The sequence below is a fragment of the Eumetopias jubatus genome, unplaced genomic scaffold (assembly GCF_037043125.1).
Source record: "Eumetopias jubatus isolate StellerSeaLion01/CBP00866 unplaced genomic scaffold, mEumJub1_p1.0 scaffold_13, whole genome shotgun sequence".
Taxonomy (NCBI): domain Eukaryota; kingdom Metazoa; phylum Chordata; class Mammalia; order Carnivora; family Otariidae; genus Eumetopias; species Eumetopias jubatus.
Window position 1 is genome coordinate 47234344 of NW_028274819.1, and position 26418 is coordinate 47260761.

At 42.6% G+C, this 26418-nt stretch overlaps 1 protein-coding gene and 1 non-coding gene across 2 annotated transcripts; both read left to right on the plus strand.

Moving 5' to 3' along the window:
• Positions 1–112: 112 nt before the first annotated feature.
• EIF4G2 (eukaryotic translation initiation factor 4 gamma 2) lies at positions 113–10151 on the plus strand. Its single transcript, XM_088017498.1, has 22 exons — positions 113–176; positions 672–798; positions 1114–1179; positions 1843–1983; positions 2549–2651; positions 3385–3516; positions 3604–3670; positions 3755–3906; positions 4276–4386; positions 4570–4653; positions 4736–4834; positions 5123–5264; positions 5365–5525; positions 5881–5994; positions 6530–6655; positions 6820–6924; positions 7013–7228; positions 7316–7574; positions 7908–8112; positions 8238–8449; positions 8537–8658; positions 9320–10151. The coding sequence occupies exons 1-22, from the start codon at positions 113–115 to the stop codon at positions 9383–9385; spliced, it is 2874 nt and encodes a 957-aa protein (XP_087873624.1). The 3' UTR covers positions 9386–10151.
• On the plus strand, positions 6047–6189 carry LOC114219441 (small nucleolar RNA SNORD97). The gene has a single exon (XR_003611380.1). It is a non-coding gene; the product is annotated as a small nucleolar RNA SNORD97 (small nucleolar RNA).
• Positions 10152–26418: the final 16267 nt, after the last annotated feature.

Here is a 26418-nt window from a genome sequence, read left to right on the forward strand (position 1 = left end):
CCCGCCGGGGCTTGCCCCCAGCGGCTTCGCCGGGAGGCTGTCGGAAGCACTTCCCTAACTCCAGCCTGGGTGGGAGGAATCCACTGCTCTTTTGTTCCCAGGAAGGGGAAAAATGGGCGGAGGTTCCTGCTGCCATGTTGTTGCCCGTGTCTTCTGCCTGCCGAGTGCCAGCCACTGTACACCCAAGTCCCTCTCGCATCTTCCCGGATGCCCTCTGTGCGGGGGTGTTGAAAGAATGGACAGTGAAGAAGACTCAACAGCCTTTTAGTTAATTCCTTATCTAGTCCGCTGGGCTCGTCGTCGAGGCAGTGAAAGCTTAGGACATTTCCCACATAATGTGCTCGTGTTGATGGAGTTAGATTTTCTGTTACTGATCTCAGTGCTTAGTTCTCAAGAAAGTGGCTCTTTCAGAAGGTTTGTTCGCAGGCGGGATGTTATGTTTCTGCGAAGGCTCTTTGCATCTTTGAACATAAAGGGAATTTCCAGGTGGCTAAACAAAATAGAATCTGTCCATTTGTGTTTGAGTACATTAAATTTTAGTCTTAGATCTATCTGCAATGCAGTGAAAGCTCAATCAACTGCAGTGCCAGGATCTAAAATATATAATTGAAGGAAGGTTTATAGATTGGAATATTAGCAGTGTCTAATTTTGGTACTCTCTCTCATTCTAGGTTTTTCATTTCTCCCAACCTCTTCCCTCCCCACCCCATCCATTAATATTATTCTTTTGAAGATTCTTCGTTGTCAAGCCGCCAAAGTGGAGAGTGCGATCGCAGAAGGGGGTGCTTCTCGTTTCAGGTATGTGTGGATTTATTTTTGGCAATTGTTATGAAGAGGCTAATCACAAGATTAAAAGAATTAACCACACCAAATAATTCTGACTTAATGTGCTGCAAGTTTAATGTGTAATAATGCCATTTATTTTTTTTAAGTTCTTAAATTTGCATAATTATCTTCTGTTTGCCATCTGGAGGATAAATCATTTCCAGTTAGGCCCAAGTTCAGTCTTCATCTGTGGTGTAATTTCTGAAATACAGAATAATTCAAGAGACCCATTAGCTCTTTTAGGTGAGACAGTTGGCATACAGTTTTTGTTTTTGTTTTTTTTAATAGTGCTTCTTCGGGCGGAGGAGGAAGTAGGGGTGCACCTCAGCACTATCCCAAGACTGCTGGCAACAGGTATAGTAAGTGTGTAGTAACAATGAGCTTTATAAAACAGATTTAGATGAATAGTTTTTCTCATGCATAAGAGTACATACAGCAATAGATATCAGGAATCTTAATCCTACCGGGCATGGTTTCTGCTATATGTCCTTAATTTAGAATATCAGCTCTTGATTGTTCTTTTGGTAAATCACTGAATTAGGGCTCTCAGACTGCTATTTTGTTCACTTAACTCTTTGGATTATTTTCACTAATGTTATTTCTGAAATCAGAAATTATTAGCAGTTATCCATACTGATTGGTAGTAAAGTGTAGTATGCATGCAACATGGTCATAGGACTTGAGAAGATGTTCTTAAGGTGTGGCGCTTGGAGCAGCAGCATTGGCATCATCTGGGAGTTTGTTAAAAAGGCAAAGTATCTGGCCATGTCCCAGCTCCAGTAAAACAAACTGGGGGTGGGTCCAGCAGTTTGTCTTAACAAGCCCTTCAGGTGATTCTGATGCTCACCCTTTGAGAAGCACTGATTGTGAGTTGCTTAATTGTAAGGGAAGTTGAAAAAATATAAACTTTCTATTTAGAAAGATGTCTGATCGGTATGACATTTGATATGTCACAGTGCTAGGGTTTACATTTAAATTAAAACTTTAATTTTAATTATATATCTTAATTTTTACTAGCGAGTTCCTGGGGAAAACCCCAGGGCAAAACGCTCAGAAATGGATTCCTGCACGAAGCACTAGACGAGATGACAACTCCGCAGCAAACAACTCCGCAAATGAAAAAGAACGACATGATGCAATCTTCAGGAAAGTAAGAGGGTAAGTTTATAGATCGGTTTTGTCTTTTCTAAAAGGAGGGGGAGGGGGAATGAGTTGGCTGTGTTTTTCTTGTGTATGTGCTATATTATCCAGGAGGCAGTGTTCATGTCCAAAGTGTGTATTTTAATGACTGCCAGTGTTGGCAGTTTTATCTTAAATTGAAGACAGCAGCATAATAGGTATCTTGAGGCTTAAGAGTTGCAGTCCTTGGGTTAAAATCCACAAACCTTCTGTCCCGATGTTTCCCATGCCTGGTGTGTAACACACTGAAGCATAATGGTCTTAGTTCCTGGATTTTGGCCTTGCTAATAAGGAGATTCTTGTTCCCTGGGTTTTGAGATAGTGAGAAAGATTTGTCAAACAGCTGGGAACCCCCAGCAGGTACAAACATCTGAATAGTAGTGCGAGGTTTATTTTAACATCGCCTTGGCTGGGTGGGTAAGAGGGTGGTAGGTCTTAGATACTCCCTGATGGAAGGAAAAGATGAACATAACTTAAAAGTAGTTTTTCAATTCTAATTCTTTGTGTGTTGCCTGACACTTCAGTGTGATTCCTTTCTCCCCAGCATACTAAATAAGCTTACTCCTGAAAAGTTTGACAAGCTATGCCTTGAGCTCCTCAATGTGGGTGTAGAGTCTAAACTCATCCTTAAAGGGGTCATACTGCTGGTAAGTTAAAAGTTGGTTTAACTGAAAGTAAAATAGTTAACAAACCCAGGGGGTTTTTTTTGGTACACTTGGACTGTTGTTTAAACCTCAGGCGTGAACTGTTGATTTTAAAGAACTACCAACTTTTAATAGCATCAGATCTAAGAGGTGAATGTTTATTTTTATATTGAAGTATAGACAAAAATGTTTCAGGTGTACAACATAAGTGATTTGATAATTGGATACATTAAACTGTTTACTGCAAGTGTGGTTGTCCTTTGTCATAAAAGGTGCATTTTAAATTGTACTAAAAAAACATGTTCATACTATGTTTGGAGAGTGAAGACGGGCTAAGCACAGCTATTCAGGTTTTGGAGTTTTTTTAATGTTTTTCTTTCTGTGGAAAGCCTGTTTTGTTCTTAGAAATGAATCGCAGGATAGTTGATAGTAAGATTCCAGTGTCAGTTTATAGCTTCAATATCCCGAGATATTTTCAACTCCTGGTGGTGGGTTGTTACTCATGAGATCTGTACAGTTGGACTTTTTTGGTACCATCTTAGAGCTAATATATAAGTGCTTGTATTTTTCCAGGCTGTGTGCTAATGATTTTACAAGGTAGATGAGGCCTAGATTTTGTCAGAAAGTTGACACAGGATTTAAAGATCCTTAAGACTTGTAAGGAAGTATTAAGTTAAAGCGAGGGTTCTTGCAAAAAGTTGCCGTGTTTAGTTTAAAACATGCCTATTTTCTGTAGATTGTGGACAAAGCCCTAGAAGAGCCAAAGTATAGCTCACTGTATGCTCAGCTATGTCTGCGATTGGCAGAAGATGCACCAAACTTTGATGGCCCAGCAGCAGAGGGTCAGCCAGGACAGAAGCAAAGCACAGTAAGTGGTGGTGTTTGCTTGCTTATTTTAAAATTGATTTGAAAGATTTCATTAACAAAACCTGCCAAATGTCTTTGTTTCCTATAGACATTCAGACGCCTCCTAATTTCCAAATTACAAGATGAATTTGAAAACCGAACCAGAAATGTTGATGGTGAGAGTTTATATTTGATACTTAGTAGTACGGTGTATTTTCAACTTTATTCTGAAAGCTGACTTTTTTTTTGTTTTTCTTCAGTCTATGATAAGCGTGAAAATCCCCTCCTCCCCGAGGAGGAGGAACAGAGAGCCATTGCTAAGATCAAGATGTTGGGGAACATCAAATTCATTGGAGAACTTGGAAAGCTTGATCTTATTCATGAATCTATCCTTCATAAGTGCATCAAAACAGTAAGTATGGATTTTGGTTTAGATCAGTCGTTGGGTACATCGTCATTTGGGGGAAAGTCTCATTATAATTGCTTTGTGCCATTGGAGAATGTTGGTAGGCACGTTAAATATTTCAGATGACTAGCAAAACTTAAATGTTATAAACAGGTACTTAAATACACGGTGTGTTTTGTAAAGTACAGATAGAATTACCTACTTCTGTTAAAACTGCATAATTTGGAAGGATTTCTTCTGTGCAGATCAAACAGTACTGTACTTACTACTGTGTATGATGAGTGTGCTCTCTGTCAGTGCAGACATAAGGAGAAGTGTTAAAACTATAAACCAAGTAAGATTTTTGTCAACCCGTGGCGTTTATTTCTTCGGTAGCTTTTGGAAAAGAAGAAGAGAGTCCAACTCAAAGATATGGGAGAGGATTTGGAGTGCCTCTGTCAGATAATGAGGACAGTGGGACCTAGATTAGACCATGAACGAGCTAAGGTATGTGTGTTGCTGACAAAAGTGGTATAAGTAGCTTGTTTTAATTTTATTTAAATGACTTGATTTTGTGATACAGGGGATTGTCCCATTCTTGATTATAAACCGAGAGGTCTTAACATACTTAAATGATGGTATTCATTTGCCATAGCACTTTTTTCTAATGAGGTTTTTTTATTTTATTAGTCCTTAATGGATCAGTACTTTGCCCGAATGTGCTCCTTGATGTTAAGTAAGGAATTGCCAGCAAGGATTCGTTTCCTGCTGCAGGTAAAACTGGTTTAAATATGTTGATAAGCTGAGTTCTTCTCTTCGGGAATATTAAAACTTAATAAAACTTTTTAAATTAAAGGATACCGTAGAGTTGCGAGAACACCATTGGGTTCCTCGCAAGGCTTTTCTTGACAATGGACCAAAGACGATCAATCAAATCCGTCAAGATGCAGTAAAAGTAAGATGCTGATGGTTTGTTTGGTTTTTTTTTTTTAATTTTTTAATCAAGTGGTTTTTAAATTTATGAAACTGCAAGGATCCTATTAACATTTATTTGAGTGAGACTCCTTACTGGTGGAGCTTAATGTTTTTAGTTTCTTGTGTAATATGGGAAGAAGTTATATATAGAAATTACATAATTAGCACTCTAGTAGCCTAGAAGTTGTTGTTTTTCTCAGTTATAAGGATTTTAGTTTTATGTAAAATAGTGTCTAGAATCAGGTGTTCATTCACTTTATTTTTAAAGGATCTAGGAGTGTTTATTCCTGCTCCTATGGCTCAAGGGATGAGAAGTGACTTCTTTCTGGAGGGACCGTTCATGCCACCCAGGATGAAAATGGATAGGGACCCACTAGGAGGACTTGCTGATATGTTTGGACAAATGCCAGGTGATTGTGACTGAAACTGGTTTCGATTAAAAAAAAAACTTCAAACACTAATAGTAGCAGAGTTGTAAAGAGTTGTTTGTTCATCTGTATGTATTTTAAGGTAGCGGAATTGGTACTGGTCCAGGAGTTATCCAGGATAGATTTTCACCCACCATGGGGCGTCATCGTTCGAATCAACTCTTCAATGGCCATGGGGGACACATCATGCCTCCCACACAATCGCAGTTCGGAGAGATGGGAGGCAAGTTCATGAAAAGCCAGGTAAGAAAACATTGAGAATGCTTAGGTAACAAGTATTAAATCCAGTAATGTAGGTGATTTACTGTTTGCTTTTTTAAAAGTGAAAATATTTTAGGGTCATGTGTGTTTTTCTAAACCAAATTTATTATCTATGACAGTTCCTTAAAACTGGGTGAGATACCCTTACGATTGGTAAAATCACAGCACTTTATTTGACAGGCTAGATTTTTGTTCTTCCCTTGTTTTCATCTTTTACTTCCTCTGGGCAAATTCAGTTTAAACTTTCCCTATGGCTTGGCTCATCCCTTTGGTACTTGATTACCATAATTTGTGGACCCCTTTTTATCTAGACTTTCTTTCTCCCTTTCTAAAATAGGGGCTAAGCCAGCTCTACCATAACCAGAGTCAGGGACTCTTATCCCAGCTGCAAGGACAGTCGAAGGATATGCCACCTCGGTTTTCTAAGAAAGGACAGCTTAATGCAGATGAGGTACATTTGCCTGTGTTACTTATCTACCAAAGTTTGTCAAATCCGAAATTGATTGCCCGATGATTATAAATAAGACGCGTTATTAAGAGGACTTAATGCTGGAGTTCTTCACCTTCTTCTTTCTTTTCTGTACTACTTTTTCTTTCTTTGGATGTCCAGCGTCCTATGAGCGAAGATTATGAGATATGAGGGCAAGTCTCTTAAAAGTCTTCAGTTAGAGCAAAGAAAATGGTTGTCAAGATTTCGATTGCGATTTTCCTGTAAACTAATTTTCTGATTTTTAATATCTTAGTGATGCTTCTCCTAGGAGAATTCTAGTACAAATACAAGATTTGTTGACCAGTATCTTTTGTGTGGATCAGGTCTTTAGTTTTCTTGCCTGAAGTTACGTTAACATGGAGCAACTTTTTCAGCCATCAGTACTCAAAATTTCTGCCTTAGGTTCTAGGATGTTTGTATACGCTGAATTGAATTGTAGGGTGTTGGATCTAATGTTTGCCAACTGCATGTTGTCGGTTTTTGTTTTCAATTCTAGATTAGTCTGAGGCCTGCTCAGTCGTTCCTAATGAATAAAAATCAAGTGCCAAAGCTTCAGCCCCAGATAACTATGATTCCTCCTAGTGCACAACCACCACGCACTCAAACACCGCCACTGGGACAGGTATGACTGCAATATGACAACATTTTCTCTTGATAGAGTACTTCTGAAGATTTTGTGTGTGTGTGTGTGTGTGTGTGTGTCTTCCCTGTAACTTCATGAGTTTTTTTTTTTTTTTAATTAAACATTCATATCTGGTTTTTTTGGTTTGTTTTTTTTTTTTTTAGACACCTCAGCTTGGTCTCAAAACTAATCCACCACTTATCCAGGAAAAGCCTGCTAAGACCAGTAAAAAGCCACCACCATCAAAGGAAGAACTACTTAAACTAACTGTAAGTTTCAAATAATCACATAGTCTAATTCATGGAGTGTATCTGAGATAGGAAAACACTAAAGATACTTGGATTATGTTCTTTTCAGGAAACTGTTGTGACTGAATATCTGAATAGTGGGAATGCAAATGAAGCTGTCAGTGGTGTCCGAGAAATGAGGGCTCCTAAACACTTTCTTCCTGAGATGTTAAGCAAAGTAATTATCCTGTCACTAGATAGAAGTGATGAAGATAAAGAAAAAGCAAGTTCTTTGATCAGTTTGCTCAAACAGGAGGGGATAGCCACGAGTGACAACTTTATGCAGGTACAACACTTGTCTGATTCTGTGAGGACTCTTTTGCATTTGTATTTGAGAATTGATAAACTGACTGTGTTATGTATTCCTTCTAAGGCTTTCCTGAATGTATTGGACCAGTGCCCCAAACTGGAGGTTGACATCCCGTTGGTGAAATCCTATTTAGCACAGTTTGCAGCTCGTGCCATCATTTCAGAGCTGGTGAGCATTTCAGAACTAGCTCAACCACTGGAAAGTGGCACCCATTTTCCTCTCTTCTTACTTTGTCTTCAGCAATTAGCTAAATTACAAGATCGAGAATGGTTAACAGAACTTTTTCAACAAAGCAAGGTCAATATGCAGAAAATGCTCCCAGGTAAGAGAATGCTGGGGATTTTTGTTTGTTTTGAATAGTAAGTCTAGAGAGTTTTGGTACCTTGAGTGGTTTTATATAAATCATCACACTGTTTGATTATCCTGTCCAGATAATCATAAGCATTACCACAGGCTGGATAGCACCTTTTATAAAAAGTGATTATGATTTAATGATTTTTCATTTGATCCAAATACTAAGTGTTTCCTTTGCTGGGTTCTTTATTCTTTTATGTTAATCTACCTATGGGAAATAATTTATGAAGCTGTTCTCTATAGACAGGCGAACCGGCTAAAATGAACTACTTGATGATGGAGATGGCTTTTCTCTCTTCAGAAATTGATCAGAATAAGGACCGCATGTTGGAGATATTGGAAGGAAAGGGACTGAGTTTCTTATTCCCACTCCTCAAATTGGAGAAGGAACTGTTGAAGCAAATAAAGTTGGATCCATCCCCTCAAACCATATATAAATGGATTAAAGATAACATCTCCCCCAAACTTCATGTAGATAAAGGATTTGTGAACATCTTAATGACTAGGTAAGAAAAACTCCAGAGTTAGTGCTTTATTGACTAGAAAAATGTCTTCAGGCAAGAAACTAAGAATTGTCTTTCTTGAACTGGAAAATTTTGCTTTTGGGTTCTAACAAGATCTTTCTCTGCAGCTTCTTACAGTATATTTCTAGTGAAGTAAACCCACCCAGTGATGAGACAGATTCTTCCTCTGCTCCTTCCAAAGAACAGTTAGAGCAGGAAAAACAACTGCTGCTTTCTTTCAAGCCAGTAATGCAGAAATTCCTTCATGATCATGTTGATCTGCAAGTCAGTGCTCTGTATGCTCTGCAGGTGCACTGCTACCACAGCAACTTCCCCAAAGGTGAATGAGGGGCTGGGGGGACGGTTGAGTGGGGGCCATGTCTCCCCAACAGCGCACTAGATAATGGGATTGCATGTTGTCTTGTAGGCATGTTACTCCGCTTTTTTGTTCACTTTTATGACATGGAAATTATTGAAGAAGAAGCTTTCTTGGCTTGGAAAGAAGATATAACCCAAGAGTTTCCTGGGAAAGGCAAGGCTTTGTTCCAGGTAAATCTTTTGTTGGAGGCATTTTAGTCTGCCTTTTTCAATTTGCTTGGTATTTTGCATCCTATATTTGTTTTAAAGGCTCTTCATTAGTTTTATCCGTACCTCCTCTTCTGCACTGTTGGAAGCCTTTCATCACTTCATGGCTTTACCTCATTGTGCTGTTTACTCTAGCTTATGGAAGGGTCTGTGGTTTTCCAGGGGTGCAGCCTTCTCCACAATGTCTTTTTGTGAGAAGCATCTGTGAAGCCTTTATCATTAGCCCTGTTCTTGGGGAATCTGATTGAGCGATTCTGGGGTAGGGCTGGAAATCTACTTCTAGGACTCTTCCCCCTGCCCCTGCTTAAACCTATTGTAGGTTCAGGACAAGCCCCTGTCCTGTACGAAAATGAACCTGCAAGGTAACTGGAAGTAGTGTCCCAGAATTTGTCCAAGCTCACTGGCTGTGTACCGCTTCCCAAATATGACTCCACACCTTTTTAAAATAACTTCTAGCCAATAGACAATATTAGCAGTATGTTCTGAAGGCTTTAGCAATCCTAAAAGATAATACTACCTAAAACTTTTCTCCTCTGGTTATGTTTGCTAGCTCGGTCCTAAATCAAAACTATTGGTTTGAGTTTTTCTAAGTGTGGCTTAATTTTGTGGAATGACAAATTCACAGGTGAATCAGTGGCTAACCTGGCTAGAAACTGCTGAAGAGGAGGAGTCCGAGGAAGAAGCTGACTAAAGAACCAGCCAAAGCCTTAAATTGTGCAAAACATACTGTTGCTATGACGTAACTGCATCTGACCTAACCACTGCGAAAATTCATTCCGCTGTAATGTTTTCACAATATTTAAAGCAGAAGCACGTCAGTTAGGATTTCCTTCTGCATAAGGTTTTTTTGTAGTGTAATGTCTTAATCATAGTCTACCATCAAATATTTTAGGAGTATCTTTAATGTTTAGATAGTATATTAGCAGCATGCAATAATTACATCCTAAGTTCTCAAGCAGAGGCAGTCTATTGCAAGGACCTTCTTTGCTGCCAGTTATCATAGGCTGTTTTAAGTTAGAAAACTGAATAGCAACACTGAATACTGTAGAAATGCACTTTGCTCAGTAATACTTGAGTTGTTGCAATATTTGATTATCCATTTGGTTGTTACAGAAAAATTCTTAACTGTAATTGATGGTTGTTGCCGTAATAGTATATTGCCTGTATTTCTACCTCTAGTAATGGGCTTTATGTGCTAGATTTTAATATCCTTGAGCCTGGGCAAGTGCACAAGTCTTTTTAAAAGAAACATGGTTTACTTGCACAAAACTGATCAGTTTTGAGAGATCGTTAATGCCCTTGAAGTGGTTTTGTGGGTGTGAAACAAATGGTGAGAATTTGAATTGGTCCCTCTTATTATAGTATTGAAATTAAGTCTACTTAATTTATCAAGTCATGTTCATGCCCTGATTTTATATACTTGTATCTATCAATAAACATTGTGATACTTGATAAGAGTTGTGTGTGACTTAAGTAGCAGCCACAAATTTATGAAGACTACTCCTATTTTAGATTTGAGGACTTGGGAACTTCCATGGCAAGACACAGAATTCAGAGGTAAGCCTCACGAATTTAGATGTGTAGCAAAAAACTTGGTATCATTTCTAAGTAAAAACACTAGCCTTGGTCTACACTGCCCTACATCTGATCTAGTTGGCCCTCCTCTAGTCTGATCCAATTTCTTGCAACTTTTGCCCTTGCTCATTCTGCTCCTGCCTCCTGGGATGTGCCATGCATTCTTCTCACCACCCCATAACTAGAGGACCGCCTCCCTAAGACTCAAATGTCAGGTTAATTCGTAAGGGCCCGTCCCCTCTATTGAAAAATGTAACAACACATTCTTGCTATACCTCTTCCCCCTTTTTTACATTTGCCATGTCCACCATTACTGTGACTTAACTGCGTATTTATATGTGACTTTGAGCGTATGAGATTAAAACTTTTTTGTTCACTGCTGTTGCCCCAGCACCTAGAACAGTACCTACGCACAGTAAGCATATTTACTGAACCAAATCACACATTAATGAACTTACCCTATGTGGCAGGATCTGGACATTAAAGTAGAACACAAGACCTGAGCTCTAAGACTGCATTCATCCCTACTACTTCAGAGCAGTGAGATCTTAAGATTTGTTTCATTCCTCTGAGCTTTTTTTTTTTTAAACGGGGCCACGATCACTAAAGGTAATAGAATGTCCCTAGCAAGAGCGCCTTGCGCAGGAGGAGGCATTTTAATACACATGAATTCATGCTTTACCTTCTCAGTAGCTTCTGCCTTTTCAGAAGAGCTGCTTCCATGCTAAGCTGCCAATCCGCAGATAAATCCAAGGGGCATTTCTCAGTCTTAACTGACCTATCAAAAGCATGCAACAGTTGGTTATTTGCCTTCAGGCTTCTAAAGGCTCTTTTCTAGCCTGCAGCGTGCATGTTACTATGCTCAGCTCCTAGAGCGCTCCAATTTCCTCTACATGCTGAAGAGTCCAAGCCTTCCCAGGTCATCCAGCAGGTGCATCCAACAGCTGGACATTTCCCCACTGGTTCCCACATTCTGTCTGTCTGCCATGATGACTATCTGAAGCCCTTGACTTCCACCCCATCTCCCCTGCACTGCCCAGTCCAGGCCCCACTGTCTTAAGCCTGAACTATTGCAATTGACTTAAGGGTCACCCTCTAGTTCATTTTGCTCTCCTTCCACTCCCTTCTTAACATCACTGTTGTAAAACTGGTCCTTCCTCTGCCCTTTTAGTGGCCCCAAGTTTTCCTCAAGAAAATACAAACTAACAAGGGAGTGGGCGCCTGGGTGGCTCAGTCGTTAAGCATCTGCCTTCAGCTCAGGTCGTGATCCCAGGGTCCTGGGATCGAGTCCCACATCGGGCTCCCTGCTCAGTGGGACGTCTGCTGCTCCCTCTCCCACTCCCCCTGCTTGTGTTCCCTCTCTCGCTGTCTCTCTCAAAATCTTTAAAAAAAAATTAAAAGGGAGTTACCTGCTGTTTGTCCCTTTACATTTTTTTTTTCTTTCCATCTGTTTGTGGGGCTGTGAGAGCCCTTGTTCTCCTTCACTGTTCCACCTCTCCCTCCATCTTAACTTCTTACTCATCCCTTCAGGCATTAGCATAAATATCCCACATTTGGAAAGTTTGCCTTTCTCTGCCAAGATTGAGGAGTTTGTACCAATCAAGAGTTCGTGGTTGCTGGACAGGCTAGAAAGGGAATTTATTGGCATCTCACTTAAGGGATGCAAAGGAAGCCCAGAGAACCAGGCTTAGAAATGAAGGGGGACGAAGGGAAGCTGGGTTGCCTGAACTACAGAACTCTGCTAGAGCAGTGTTGGGAGCATCCCATCCAAACCCAGAGCCTGTGCCAGCGTCTGACTTTCCCAGGGACACCAGGGCCAGGTTCAGGGCTCCAGAGAGAAGCCCACAACTGACTGGGCTTGGATCATGTGTTCACCTTTACTTTGTTTACTGGAGCAGAGCACGGATCTGGCCTTCTGGGTTCTGCTGTGTCAGGCAGGCCCAGACTCCCGTGAAGACTGACAGTGTAGGAGGGAAGGAAGAACTCAAAACGGGTAGAGAGCCAAAACAGTCATCTGCTATGAGGCCTCTACTCCCGCTCCCCATCTAGCACTTCACCCCGCTGCGTTGTGACCACCTGCTTACTGCCTGCTTTTCCACGGTGCTGAGAAGAGCTCCCGGAGGCTGGGGGAGTGTCTCTTGTTCATTCCTCTCCCCAGGCCTTAGCACTGTGCTGAACACAAGTACCAATAAACGGATGGAATGCAACAATGAATCCAGGTTTTGTGGAACCTGAGTTTTCTGTAATTGGGGCAGGAGGAAGAGGGTCCAATTACAAGGCAAGCCTGTCCATTGTGGTGCTAACCAGGCGAAATCAGCCCGAAGCCCTCAGTCTTGCCAGAGGAGTGAGCTCAATGCCCCTGTGCGGCTCTGAATTCTTGCTGGGTTGGCTAAGATTGCGTGTACAAATGCTTTGAAGTTATACTCACTGATCCACTTCATAAAGCTATGGGAGGAAATCCTGACACCCAGCAGATCACCAAACCAGTCCACGAGCACAGGGAGGTGCGAGGGCGGACGTCTGCAGGCCGCAAGAGCCGTGGCCTTGGAAAGGGTCACAAGTCTCACCACACTTGGTGGTTCTCGCTGTGGGGCACGGAGAAGACACGACACTCCCCAGCTCCACCATGACTGCTGATACAAATAATGTTTGTAGAATTCTTACCTAATAATTTAGGACGGCAAAAAAAAAGATGATGCAACTCTTAAACAACACAAACTACAAACTTGGGGTCAGGGTCCAGATAGATTCCTCTGTAAGATTCTGGTCTTGAACTTAAGCTCACTGACTTCATGGCAACTCTAGGAAGAAGTGACTACAGTTGATACCCTACAGTGTGGTAACTGTCCCGTTCTGTACCAGATCTGCTGCCACTCCAATTACAAAGCACTCAGCTCCCCACATTGATTTATTCCTTCAGACATTCAGAAGTGAGCACCTTAGCCCCGCCAGCCTTGTGCTAAGGGCCGGGACACAGCAGGAGTAAGACACCATCTCTGCCCTGCAAGCACCCACGATCTGGTGGGGCAGACGGCCAGGAGCGGACCCTGTCGCCATGGGCAGGTGATGGGCCTCCTCAGCTGAGAGGAGGAAACTTGCTGGAGAAGCTGGAACTTCAAGAAAGAGTCTCCTGACGAGCATTTGAGGGAGGGCTCTCCAGGCAGAGGCGGGGAACCCGACTTCCACCTTCCTCCCGGCTCCGCGGAGCCCCCATCTCCCTTCTCCTCTGCCCCAGAGGCAGAGTCCACCAACACTCCTGAGTGAGGGGACATCTTTCGTCTGCTGCTGGAGGTGGCAGTGCACAGCTGCGTCAGGTACCAGCTCTGCAGTGGGGCCAGGAGGACAGGGAATTCCAAAGCTCCCTCACCTCAGTACATTTAGAGACAGCCTTCCAAGGGGTGTCCTCCAAGGAAGCGCCGGGCTCTGGTCAAGGAGACATCTGAGCACAGAGCAGAGAGGAGCCGAAAGAGGACCCAGAAGGCACACAGGCTGCCCAGACCCACAGACTGTCCTCCCACCCCACCTCACCTTGGGTTAGTCCAGGAGGACGGGACAGAGCCAGGATCAGGCTTCCTGTCTCCATGGCGCTCTCTGCTCTGGGCTCACCAGGAGAAGACACTCCACCCCTCCCTGGAGGAGGATACAAGGGTACTTGTCTTGAACACCCCAAGAGAAAGGACCAAACCTACCGGACATGTTAACCAAGGGGGTAGCAGGGAGTGAGAATTGGCTTTGGGTCGGTCCCCCTGTCCACTGCAGACGATGCAACAGTGTGACCGATAAGCAGTGAATCCTCGAGGGCTGCTCATGCCCGCATGGGACTCAGAGCCTGGTTTGGTCTATGACTCTAATTACTTGGGAATCTCAGCTTCCCAAGTAATTAGTCCCATGCTTAGGCCAATTGCCTCACTTCTCTGGGCTTCATCTGCCTTATCTATGAAATCATCCTTGGTTTGGCCTCCTAGGGTCGTTGCGAGGAACCAGACATGTAATGAAAAACTGTGTTCGACAGGTATGGGATTACTCTACGGGTCCATTCATCTCAGAAGTATTTATGGAGAACCAACTACATGTTGGGCACTACTCCAGTGCTAAGGATGTGACAGTGAATGAGGCAAAGGCTTCTTATGGAGCACACATTCTGGCCAATAGGAGAGAGAACAAGTGTGTAGGATCCATTAGAAAGTGCTACACACAGAGAAATAAAACAGAGTACCAGGGAGTGATGTGAATGCTCGCCGAAATAGGGCATTCAGGGAAGGCCTTATGTGCAAGTGACCCTGCAGCAAAGATCTATATAAAGTGAGAGAGTGAATTATGCAGGTATTTGGAGGAAGAACCTTCCAGGCACAGGGGAAGCAAAGCCAACAGCCCTGAGATGGAAACACACACAAGGGGCGTCTGAGGACCAATGAGGGAGCCAGTGCAGCTGAGCAGAGAGCAGGCGCTGAGGCTGGAGAGAGGCTGGGGGCACGGGAACTAGCCAGACACAGTGAGGACTGCAGCTTTTATTCTAAGTGGGATGGGCGGCCTTTGGAGGATTGCTAGTATTATTTATTAAAAATGATAATTATTTGAGACTGGAGGAGCAAGATGGCGGAGGAGTAGGAGGCCTGGATTTTGTCTGGTCCCAGGAATTCAGCTGGATAGGGATCAAACCATTCTGAACGCCTACGAACTCAACAGGAGATCGAAGAAAATAGCAGCAACTCTGAACAGAAAAGTGACCACTTACTAGAAGGTAGGACATGCGGAGAAGTAAAGCCGAAGCAATATTCGGAAAGATAGACGGTGGGGAGGGGGCCTCCGTCGGCCGCTTCTGGCAAGTGATAGAGCCGCGGAGCACAAAATTGGAACTTTTAGAGGTTGGCTCCGCTGAGGGACGTCGCTCGCTCCAGTGGCTAAGCGGGGGGTGGAACCCTCGCGGGACAGTGTGGTCTCAGGACCCTCGGAGTCACAGAAGGACCGGGGGTGCCTGAGTGCGGCAGAGCTCCCAGGTATCGGAGCGGGGAAGCCAGCTGCAGAGACAGAGCTGAGGCGCGGGCTCTCAGCTCGGGGTTGCCATAAACTGTGATCCGCGGCCCAGTCGGGCCACTGCTCCTCCGGGAGGGACCCAACAAGCGGCAGAGCCAGGGAGACTCCTCTTCCTCCCCCGGGAGGAGCGGCGCGGGAGCGCACCGCAGGGATCTGCTGGGTTTGGAGACTCCACACGGGGTCGGGGGCCAGAGATAGAAACACTCGGTCACAGGCCGGGTGAGCACGGAGTGCGGCCGGAGACTGGGGAGACGGGAGTGATTGACTGCTTTTCTCTGGGGCTCACTAGGAGCGGGGCCCCAAGTTCTCAGCTCCTCCAGGGCAGAGATTGGGAGGCCACCATTTTCACTCTCGTCCTCCAAAGCTGTACCGAGAGCTTGCAGGGAACAAAAGCTCCCCAGAGCAAACCCGAGCAGATTACTTAGCCCGGACTGGCAAGGGTGGGGCAATTCCGCCTCCGGCAAAGACATTTGGGAACCATGGCAACAGGTCCCTCCCCCAGAAGATCAGCAAGAACAGCCGGCCAAGACCAAGTTTACCGATCAATGATAATGGCAGAACTCCCTGCTAGGGGAAGACTGCACACAGAATTCATGGCTTTTTCACCATGATTCTTTAGTTTTTCAAAGTTTATTTAATTTTTTTTTTCTATTTTTTTTTGGATTTTTCTTCTTTCCTTTTTTTTTCAACCAACATCTTATCTTACCGATTCCTTTTCTAAAATTTTTTAATTTTCATTTTTACAGTCATATTCTATCCCTTCATTGTATTAACCTTATTTTTTGTATATATGTAAGTTTTTCTTTCTTTAAAATTTTGGGATACAGTTTCTTCTAACGGACCAAAATATACCTTAAATCTAGCGTATGATGTTGTCCTAGTCTCTCACCTGATCACATTCTTTTTTTTAATGAACTTATCAATTCTTTTTTAAAATCTTTTTTAATTTCCATCTTTACCATTATAGTCCATCCCTTCATTGTATTTACCCTTATTTTTGTATATATATAAGTTGTTCTTTCTTTAAAATTTTGGGAGGCAGTTTCTTCTAACGGACCAAAAACACCCCAAATCTAGTGTGTGGCTCTGTTCTATTCACCAGCCTGATCATATTCTTTTTATTCTTTCTCCCCTTTCTTTCCCCCTCCAGTTTTGGGTCTCTTCTGATTTGTTTGCTGTATATTTTTCTGGGATCATTGTTACCCTTTTAGCATTTTGTTCTCTCATTCATCTATTCTCCTCTGGACAAAATGACAAAATGGAAACACTCACCTCGAAAAAAAGAACAAGAGACAGTACCGACTGCCAGGGACCTAATCAATACAAACATTAATTAAGATGTTGGAACCAGAGTTCAGAATGACGATTATAAAGATACTAGCTGGGCTTGAAAAAAACCAAAGAAGATACTAGAGAATCCCTTTCTGGAGAAATAAAAGAACTAAAATCTAACCAAGTCGAAATCAAAAAGGATATTAATGAGGTGCGATTAAAAATGGAGGTTCTAACTGCTAGGATAAATGAGACAGAAGAGAGAATTAGTGATATAGAAGACCAAATGATGGAGAATACAGAAGCTGAGAAAAAGAGAGATTAACAACTACTGGATCACCAGGGGAGAATTCTATAGATAAGTGATACCATAAGATGAAACAATATTAGAATAGTTGGGATCCCAGAAGAAGAAAGAGAGAGGGGGGCAGAAGGTATATTGGAGCAAATTATAGCAGAGAACTTCCTTAATTTGAGGAAGGAAACAGGCATCAAAATCCAGGAGGCACAGAGAACCCCAGTGAAAATCAATAAAAATAGGTCAACACCACAACATCTAATAGGAAAAATCACAAGTCTCAGCGACAAAGAGAAAATCCTGAAAGCAGCTCGGGACAAGAGGTCTGTAACCTACGATGGTAGAAACATTAGATTGGTAGGTCTATCCACAGAGACCTGGCAGGCCAGAAAGGACTGGCATGATAGATTCAGGGCACTAGACGAGAAAAATATGCAGCCAAGAATACTATATCCAGCTAGGCTGTCATTGAAAATAGGAGCGATAAAAAGCTTCCAGGACAAAAAAAAAACAAAAAACAACAACATAAGAATTTGCAAGCACTAAACCAGCCCTAAAAGAAATATTGAAAGGGGTCCTCTAAGTAAAGAGAGAGCCTAAAAGTAACATTGACCAGAAAGGAACAGAGGCAATATACAGTAACAGTCACCTTATAGGCAATACAATGGCACTGAATTCATATCTTTCAATAGTTACCCTGAATGTAAATGGGCTAAATGCCCCAATCAAAAGACACAGGGTATCAGATTGGATTAAAAAAAAAAACAAGACCTATCGATATGTTGTCTGCAAGAGACTCATTTTACACCCAAAGACATCTCCAGATTTAAAGTGAGGGGGTGGAAAACCATTTACCATGGACATCAAAAGAAAGCTGGGGTGGCCATCCTTATAACAGACAAATTAGATTTTAAACCAAGACTATAATAAGAGATGAGGAAGGACATACTTCAAGGGTCTATCCAACAAGAAGATCTAACAATTGTAAATATCTATGCCCCTAACATGGGAGCAGTCAATTATATAAGCCAATTATTAACAAAATCAAAGAAACACATCGACAATACAATAATAGCAGGGGACTTTAACACCCCCTCACTGAAATGGACAGATCATCTAAGCAAAAGATCAACAAGGAAATAAAGGCTTTAAATGACACACTGGACCAGATGGACCTCACAGATATTTTCAGAACATTCCATCCCAAAGCAACAGAATACACATTCTTCTCTAGTGCACATGGAACATTCTCCAGAATAGATCACATACTGGGTCACAAATCAGGTCTCCATTGGGAGATTGGTACCAAAAGATTGGGATCGTTCCCTGCATATTTTCGGACTGCAATGCTTTGAAACTACAACTCAGTCACAAGAGGAAAGTTGGAAAGAACTTAAATACATGGAAGCTAAAGAGCATCCTACTAAAGAATGAATGGGTCAACCAGGAAATCAGAGAAGAATTTAAAAAATTCATGGAAACAAATGAAAAATGAAAACACAACTGTTCAAAAATCTTTGGGATTGCAGCAAAGGCGGTCCCAAGAGGAAAGTATATAGCAATACAAGCCTTTCTCAAGAAACAAGAAAGGTCTCAAATACACAACCTAACCCTACACCTAAAGGAGCTGGAGAAAGAACAGCAAATAAAGCCTAAACCCAGCAGCAGAAGAGAAATAATAAAGATCAGAGCAGAAATCAATGAAACAGAAACTAAAAGAACAGTAGAACAGATCAATGAAACTAGGAGCTGGTTCTTTGAAAGAATAAGATTGATAAACCCCTGGCCAGATTTATCAAAAAGAAAAGAAAAAGGACCCAAATCAACAAAATCATGAATGAAAGAGGAGAGATCACAACCAACACCAAAGAAATACAAACAATTATAAGAACATATTATGAGCATCTCTATGCCAGCAAATTAGACAACCTGGAAGAAATGGATGCATTCCTAGAGATGTATCAACTACCAAAACTGAATCAGGAAGAAATAGAAAACCTGAACAGACCCATAACCAGTAAGGAAATTGAACCAGTAATCAAAAATCTCCCAACAAACAAGAGCCCAGGGCCAGATGGCTTCCCAGGGGAATTCCACCAAACATTTAAAGAATTAATACCTATTCTTCTAAAACTGTTCCAAAAAATAGAAATGGAAGGAAAACTTCCAAACTCATTTTATGAGGCCAGCATTATCTTGATCCCAAAACCAGACAAAGACCCCATCAAAAAGGAGAACTACAGACCAATATACCTGATAAACACAGATGCAAAAATTCTCACCAAAATACTAGCCAGTAGGATCCAACAGTACATTAAAAGGATTATTCACCACGACCAAGTGGGATTTATTCCTGGGCTGCAAGGTTGGTTCAACATCCGCAAATCAATCAGTGTCATACAATACATTAATAAAAGAAAGAACAAGAACCATATGATCCTCTCAACAGATTCAGAAAAAGCATTTGACAGAGTATAGCATCCTTTCTTGATTAAAACTCTTCAGAGTGCAGGGATAGAGGGTACATACCTCAAAATCATAAAAGCCACATGAAAAACCCACAGCAAATAGCATTCTCAATGGGGAAAAACTGAGAACTTTCCCCCTAAGGTCAGGAACACAGCAAGGATGTCCACTCTCACCACTGCTATTCAACATAGTATTAGAAGTCCTAGCCTCAGCAATCAGACAACAGAAAGAAATAAAAGGTATTCAAATTGGCAAAGAAGAAGTCAAACTCTCACTCTTTGCAGATGATATGATACTTTATGTGGAAAACCCAAAAGACTCCACCCCAAAATTGCCAGAACTCATACAGGAATTCAGGAGAGTAGCAGGATATAAAATCAATGCACAGAAATCAGTGGCATTCCTATACACCAACAGCAAGACAGAAGAAAGAGAAATTAAGGAGTTGATCCCATTTACAATTGCACCCAAAACCATAAGATACCTAGGAATAAATCTAACCAAAGAGGCAAAGAATATGTACTCAGGGGTGCCTGGGTGACTCAGTTGTTGAGCGTTTGCCTTCGGCTCGGGTCATGATCCTGGGGTCCTGGGATCGAGTCCCACATCGGGCTCCCTGCTCAGGGGGAGGCCTGCTTCTCCCTCTCCCACTCCCCCTGCTTGTTTTCACTTTCTGTCTCTTTCTCTGTCAAATAAATAAATAAGATCTTTAAAAAAACAAAAAAACAAAAAAAGAATCTGTACTCAAACTATAGAATACTCATGAAAGAAATTGAGGAAGACACAAAGAAATGAAAAACATTCCATGCTCATGGACTGGAGAACAAATATTGTGAACATGTCTATGCTTAGAGCAATCTACACATTTAATGCAATCCCTATCAAAATACCATCAACTTTTTTCAAAGATATGGAAGAAATAATCCTAAAATTTGTATGAAACCAGAAAAGACCCCGAATAGCCAAAGTAATGTTGAAAAAGAAAAGCAAAGCCAGTGGCAACATAATTCTGACTTCAAGCTCTATTACAAAGCTGTAATCATCAAAACAGTATGGTACTGGCACAAAAACAGACACATGGATCAATGGAACAGAATAGAGAGCCCAGAAATGGACCCTCAACTCTATGGTCAACTAATCTTTGACAAAGCAGGAAAGAATGTCCAGTGGAAAAAAGACAGTCTCTTCAACAAATGGTGTTGTGAAAATTGTACAGCCACATGCAGAAGAATGAAGCTAGACCATTTCCTTACCTGACACACAAAAATATACTCAAAATGGATGAAAGACCTAAATGTGAGACAGGAATCCATCAAAATCCTTGAGGAGAACACAGGCAGCAACCTCTTCGACCTCAGCCACAGCAACTTCTTCCTAGAAACATCGCCAAAGACAAGCGAAGCAAGGGCAAAAATGAACTATTAGGGACTTCATCAAGATAAAAAGCTTTTGCACAGCAAAAGAAACAGTCCACAAAACCAAAAGACAACTGACAGAATGGGAGAAGATATTTGCAAAAGACATATCAGATAAAGGGCTAGTATCCAAAATCTGTAAAGAACTTATCAAACTCGGGGTGCCTGGGTGGCTCAGTCGTTTAGCGTCTGCCTTCGGCTCAGGTCATGATCCCAGGGTCCTGGGATCGAGCCCCACATCGGGCTCCCTGCTCCGCGGGAAGCCTGCTTCTCCCTCTCCCACTCTTCCTGCTTGTGTTCCCTCTCTCACTGTGTCTCTCTCTGTCAAATAAATAAATAAAATCTTAAAAAAAAAAAAACTTATCAAACTCAATACCCAAAGAACAAATAATCCAATCAAGAAATGGACAGAAGGTATGAACAAACATTTCTCCAAAGAAGACATCCAAATGGCCAATAGACACATGAAAAAGTGTTCAACATCATTCGGCATCAGGGAAATCCAAATCAAAACCTCAATGAGATACCACCTCACACCAGTCAGAATGGCTAAAATTAACAAGTCAGGAAACGACAGATGTTGGCGAGGATGCAGAGAAAGGGGAACCCTCCTACACTGTTGGTGGGAATGCAAGCTGGTGCAGCCACTCTGGAAAACAATATGGAGGTTTCTCAAAAAGTTGAAAATAGAGCTTCCCTACGACCCAGCAATTTGCACTACTGGATATTTATCCCAAAGATACAAATGTAGGGATCTGAAGGGGCACATGCACCCCAATGTTTATAGCAGCAATGTCCACAATAGCCAAACTATGGAAAGAGCCTAGATGTCCATCAACTGATGAATGGATAAAGAAGATGTGGTGTATATATACACATACACATATATACATACAATGGAATATTATGCAGCCATCAAAAATGAAATCTTGCCATTTGCAATGACATGGATGGAACTAGAAAGTATTATGCTAAGTGAAATAAGTCAATCATAGAAAGACAAATATCATATGATCTCACGGATATGAGGAATTTGAGAAACAAGACAGGATCATAGGGGAAGGGAGGGAAAAATAAGACAAAACCAGAGAGGGAGACAAACCATAAGAGACTCTTAATCTCAGAAAACAAACTGAGGGTTGCTGGAGTGGAGCGGGGTGGGAGGGATGGGGTGGCTGGGTGATGGGCACTGGGGAGGGTATGTGCTATGGTGAGCGCTGTGAATTGTGTTAGACTGATGAATCACAGACCTGTACCCCTGAAACAAATACTACATTATATGTTAAATAAATAAATAAATAAAATATTAATCATGAGTATTATCCATGCTTTGCTATGGCATATTACTGTGATTATTCTAGCTAACATTGCTTGAGCATGTAGTATATGCAGGCTAGATTAGGTCCATTAATCCCATTTAATCTTCCCAACCTCTCTGAGGCAGGTACTTTATTGTCTCCATTTTATTGATGAGGAAACCAAGTCTCAAAAAAGTGAAAGAGGGACACCTGGGTGGCTCAGTCGTTAAGCGTCTGCCTTCGGCTCAGGTCATGATCCCAGGGTCCTGGGCTCAAGCCCCACATCGGCTCCCTGCTCCGCGGGAAGCCTGCTTCTCCCTCTCCCACTCTTCCTGCTTGTGTTCCCTCTCTCACTATGTCTCTCTCTGTCAAACAAATAAATAAAATCTTTAAAAAAAAAAAGTGAAGGAGCTTTCCTAAGGTCTTTCATTTATTTAACATGTAGTGATGAGCACCTTCTGGGTGCTCTTTTGATGCGCTAGGATACAGCATTGTCATGGGGTCATCATTCAAACCCTGCACTGCATTTCAGGAGGCAGTACTCATCACCGCTAAGCCTGATGGGGGGGTGGGGCAGGAGGAAAGGAAAGAAAGGAAGAGACTCACCCAGAGGCAGCAAACTTCTCCTTCCTGGGAGTGTGCGGATCAGACCTGAGTGAGCTCGTGAAGGAGCAGGTGCCTCCGAATGTTGGGCCACAGGACCTGAGGTGAGGAACAATCAGCCTCCAGATCCCCCTGTTATGGGTTGAGTTGTGTCCCACCTAAACATATGCTGAAGTCCTAACTGCAGGAACCTGTGAATGTAACCTTATTTGGAAATTGGGTCTTTGATCAGATGTAATCAAGATGAAGCCATTAGGTGGATCCTAATCCAATAGGATGGTGTCCTTATAAGAAAAGGGACACATAGAGACAAGGCCATAGGACAACAGAGGTGGAGATCAGAGTGATGTGTCTACATCACTCTGGCTCTCCCAAGCCAAGGGATGCCAAGGACCGCCAGCAATACCAGAGGCTAAGATAACAGCCTGTACCACATTCTCCTCTACAGCCTTCAGGTGTCCTGCCAACACTGAGATTTCAGACTTCTAGCCTCCAGAATTAGGAGAGAGTACATTTCTGTTGTTTTACAGCACTTGGTTTCAGCCCTAGGTAACTAATGTGCTGCCCTTGCTCTAGCAGCACCCACGTGGCCGCCACCATGATGCCTGTCGATCCCCCCCATCCGGTCCCCTCCCCAGAACTGGCTTTACTGCTCAGCTGGGTGCAGAAGGGGAGGGAAGCACTTAGATGAACGAATGAACAGTGGAGCTCTATTTAGTTTTGAGAAAAATCAACTCTAAAGAAAATGACTGAACTGGTAACCCATTTTAGCACTGAAAACTTAGAAAATAAAAATAAGCGAAAAGATATAGTTAATCATATCAAAGGTTTTCTTAATTTGGGGCAAGGTGACCATTCCAAGCATGACATCGGTGGCAGTTCCAGATTTTGTGGGCCCTGAAGTTTAAATCATTTGAGAGGCCCTTTTAGGAAAAACACACACAAAATTACAAATACAGAATTAGGTACAGGGCCCAAGGAGAGGGGGGACCCTGAAGCATAAGCTTCTTCAACTTCATGGAAAATCCACCTCTGCATGGAAAAAAAAAATCCAGAAACCACAAAGGAAAGTGTTGATGGATTTGCCTAATTAACCTGTTTTTACCAAAACAAAGGACAAACTAAGAAAAATATTTGCCATACTCACAATAAAAGGTTAACCACAAAACCTCTTAGAAATCAGTAAGAAAAAGGCTAACTTTGGGGACCCCAACTATGTGCCTGGTGCATGGCATGCATTATGGCACAGGATTCTCAGAGCAGTCCTGGGATGCAGACATTGTTATCCCAGTTTAATCAGTAGGAAATCAGGGCTAAGTGACATGAGGCCACATTCAAATGAAGCCACAGTTCAAAGTTGCATAGTTTGTCGTTGGAAGAATAATCTAAAGCTCATATGTTTTCCATCAGATATGGTCAAAATTGGAGCTGATTTCCAAAAGTGGGGAAAGTAAAACATGGCAGCCCTGCAGTTTTTCATCCCCAAATTACCCCCAAGAGAGGGACTGGCCTGACATTTTAGTGCTAACAATTTATTTCCAATGACACATTTATTTCCAATGACACAATGACACAAAATTACTGTTTGTGCACAAGGATGTACTGTTTGGGGATGACACACAAACTCGAAATGGTCCAACCAATGTTAGTTTTTGACATGTATGGAGATCCCCTCATTGGGCTCGGTGAAGAAAACAAAACAAAACCAAAAAAGCACAGAGAAATTTAACACAGATTTAATCATTATTCTGGGGGCATGATCACACAATCTAAAGAGTGAGCCACACGTCCGGCTTCTTGCTCAGCGGGGAGTCTGCTTCTGCTTCTCCCTCTCCCTCAGCCCCCTGACCCCCGCTCACTCATGCTCTTTTTCTCTCTCAAATAAATAAAGATCTTTAAAGATAAATAAAAACCAGTACGCTAAATCAGGACAACATACACCTACTAGACAAATAGAAAGGCTGAAAGTCTTAATGTGATATAAGTGAATACATGAGGTACATTTCCAGCCAAACAGAGATTCTCAGGCCTGCATCCACAAACAATACCATGGAAGGAAAGGCTACACTCTCTTAAAAACCATGTTGGAGGGTTTGGGACACGGTTGGAGACCAAGACCCTGTCAGAGCTTTTGTGATGAATTTGAGTAAAATTATTTTATGAAGGGTGAATGGAGAAAAGCACTAGTTCTTTTTTTTTTTTTTAAGATTTTATTCATTTATGGGGCGCCTGGGTGGCTCAGTGGTTGAGCGTCTGCCTTCAGCTCAGGTCATGGTCCCAGGGTCCTGGGATCAAGCCCCGCATCGTGCTCCCTGCTCAGCAGGAAGCCTGCTTCTCCCTCTCCCACTCCCCCTGCTTGTGTTCCTGCTCTCTCTCTCTCTCGATTTTATTCATTTATTTGAGAGAGAGAGAGAGAGAGAGCACACACAGCAGGGGGAGCGGCAGAGGGAGAAGCAGGCTCCTGGCCGAGCAGGGAGCCTGATGTGGGGCTTGATCCCAGGACCCCGGGATCATGACCTGAGCCAAAGGCAGATGCTTAACTACTGAGCCACCCAGGCGCCCCAAAAAGCACTAGTTCTTAATGTTTTGTTTTATATGTGGTTTTAAATATGTTTGTAATAAATGTTATTAATAGACATTGAACTATTTCACCTATATCCCAAAAGTCTATAAACTTAAGTTAATAAAAACCTTTTGAGCAGGGGCCCCTGGGTGGCACAGTTGTTAAGCATCTGACTCGGTTTTGGCTCAGGTCTTGTCTCAGGGGTTGTAAGATGGAGCCCTGCATCAGGCTCCCCGCTCAGTGGGGAGTCTGTTTTTCTCCTCTTCCCTCTCCCTCTGCTCCCCCTGCACACACACTCTTTCTTTCAAGTAAATAAATAAAATCTTTAAAAAAACACTTTTGAGCTGTGAGAGAACCTTAAAAGTGGGAATGGGGTCACACTGTAATTTAGGCTACCTTATATCTGGGCATATATGATATTTGGGACTCAAACCACAACTGTCGCTTTATCTTTGGAAATGCTGAGCAGGGAATCCTGTGGAAGCTTCATTGTCTAACCACACTGCTTTTTAAAAAGCAACATCAGTGGGGCGCCTGGGTGGCTCAGTTGGTTAAGCGACTGCCTTCGGCTCAGGTCATGATCCTGGAGTCCCGGGATCGAGTCCCGCATCGGGCTCCCTGCTCAGCAGGGAGTCTGCTTCTCCCTCTGACCTTCTTCCCTCTAGTGCTCTCTCTCTACCATTCTCTGTCTCTCTCTCAATAAATAAAAATCTTTAAAAAAAAAAAAAGCAACATCAGTAACAACGTGCCATGGAGAGACAAGGTCACAACCACACCCCTCCTGCCTGGTGCCACAATGCAACAGGCCCTTGGGAAGAGGTAGCCCAGCCTCTGGGTCCAGGAGGGACACCCGTCCTGTAGTTCCTATGCCCCTCCTCTCCCCCAGCCCCCTCCAAGGATGCCTGTCTGGAGCTGCCGGAGACCACACTCCTGCTCTATGCAGCCTAACCTGGCCACCTTTCTTCCCATCCTGCCTCACTCCCACCCCAGCTCTCTAGGAGCCCTCCACCCTGGCCCCTCACCCCCAAACTTTTCTGTATATATATGCTAATCTGTCCCAATTCCCCACCCCTGCTCTCTCACACCCTTCCTTCGTGCCCTCTGCGTCCCACAGTCGATCACCAGCAAATGTCCCCATATGCTCAATCTCTCTCTGAACATTACCGTCATCTTCTTGCTCTGAAGGAAACCAGGCTG

Excerpts from the sequence above, each read along its gene's own strand:
- EIF4G2 (XM_088017498.1), top strand. The coding sequence starts at position 113 with ATGGGCGGAGGTTCCTGCTGCCATGTTGTTGCCCGTGTCTTCTGCCTG. Across the intron at positions 1,180-1,842 it reads CCCAAGACTGCTGGCAACAG|CGAGTTCCTGGGGAAAACCC; the intron begins GTATAGTAAGTG and ends AATTTTTACTAG. Across the intron at positions 1,984-2,548 it reads ATCTTCAGGAAAGTAAGAGG|CATACTAAATAAGCTTACTC; the intron begins GTAAGTTTATAG and ends CTTTCTCCCCAG.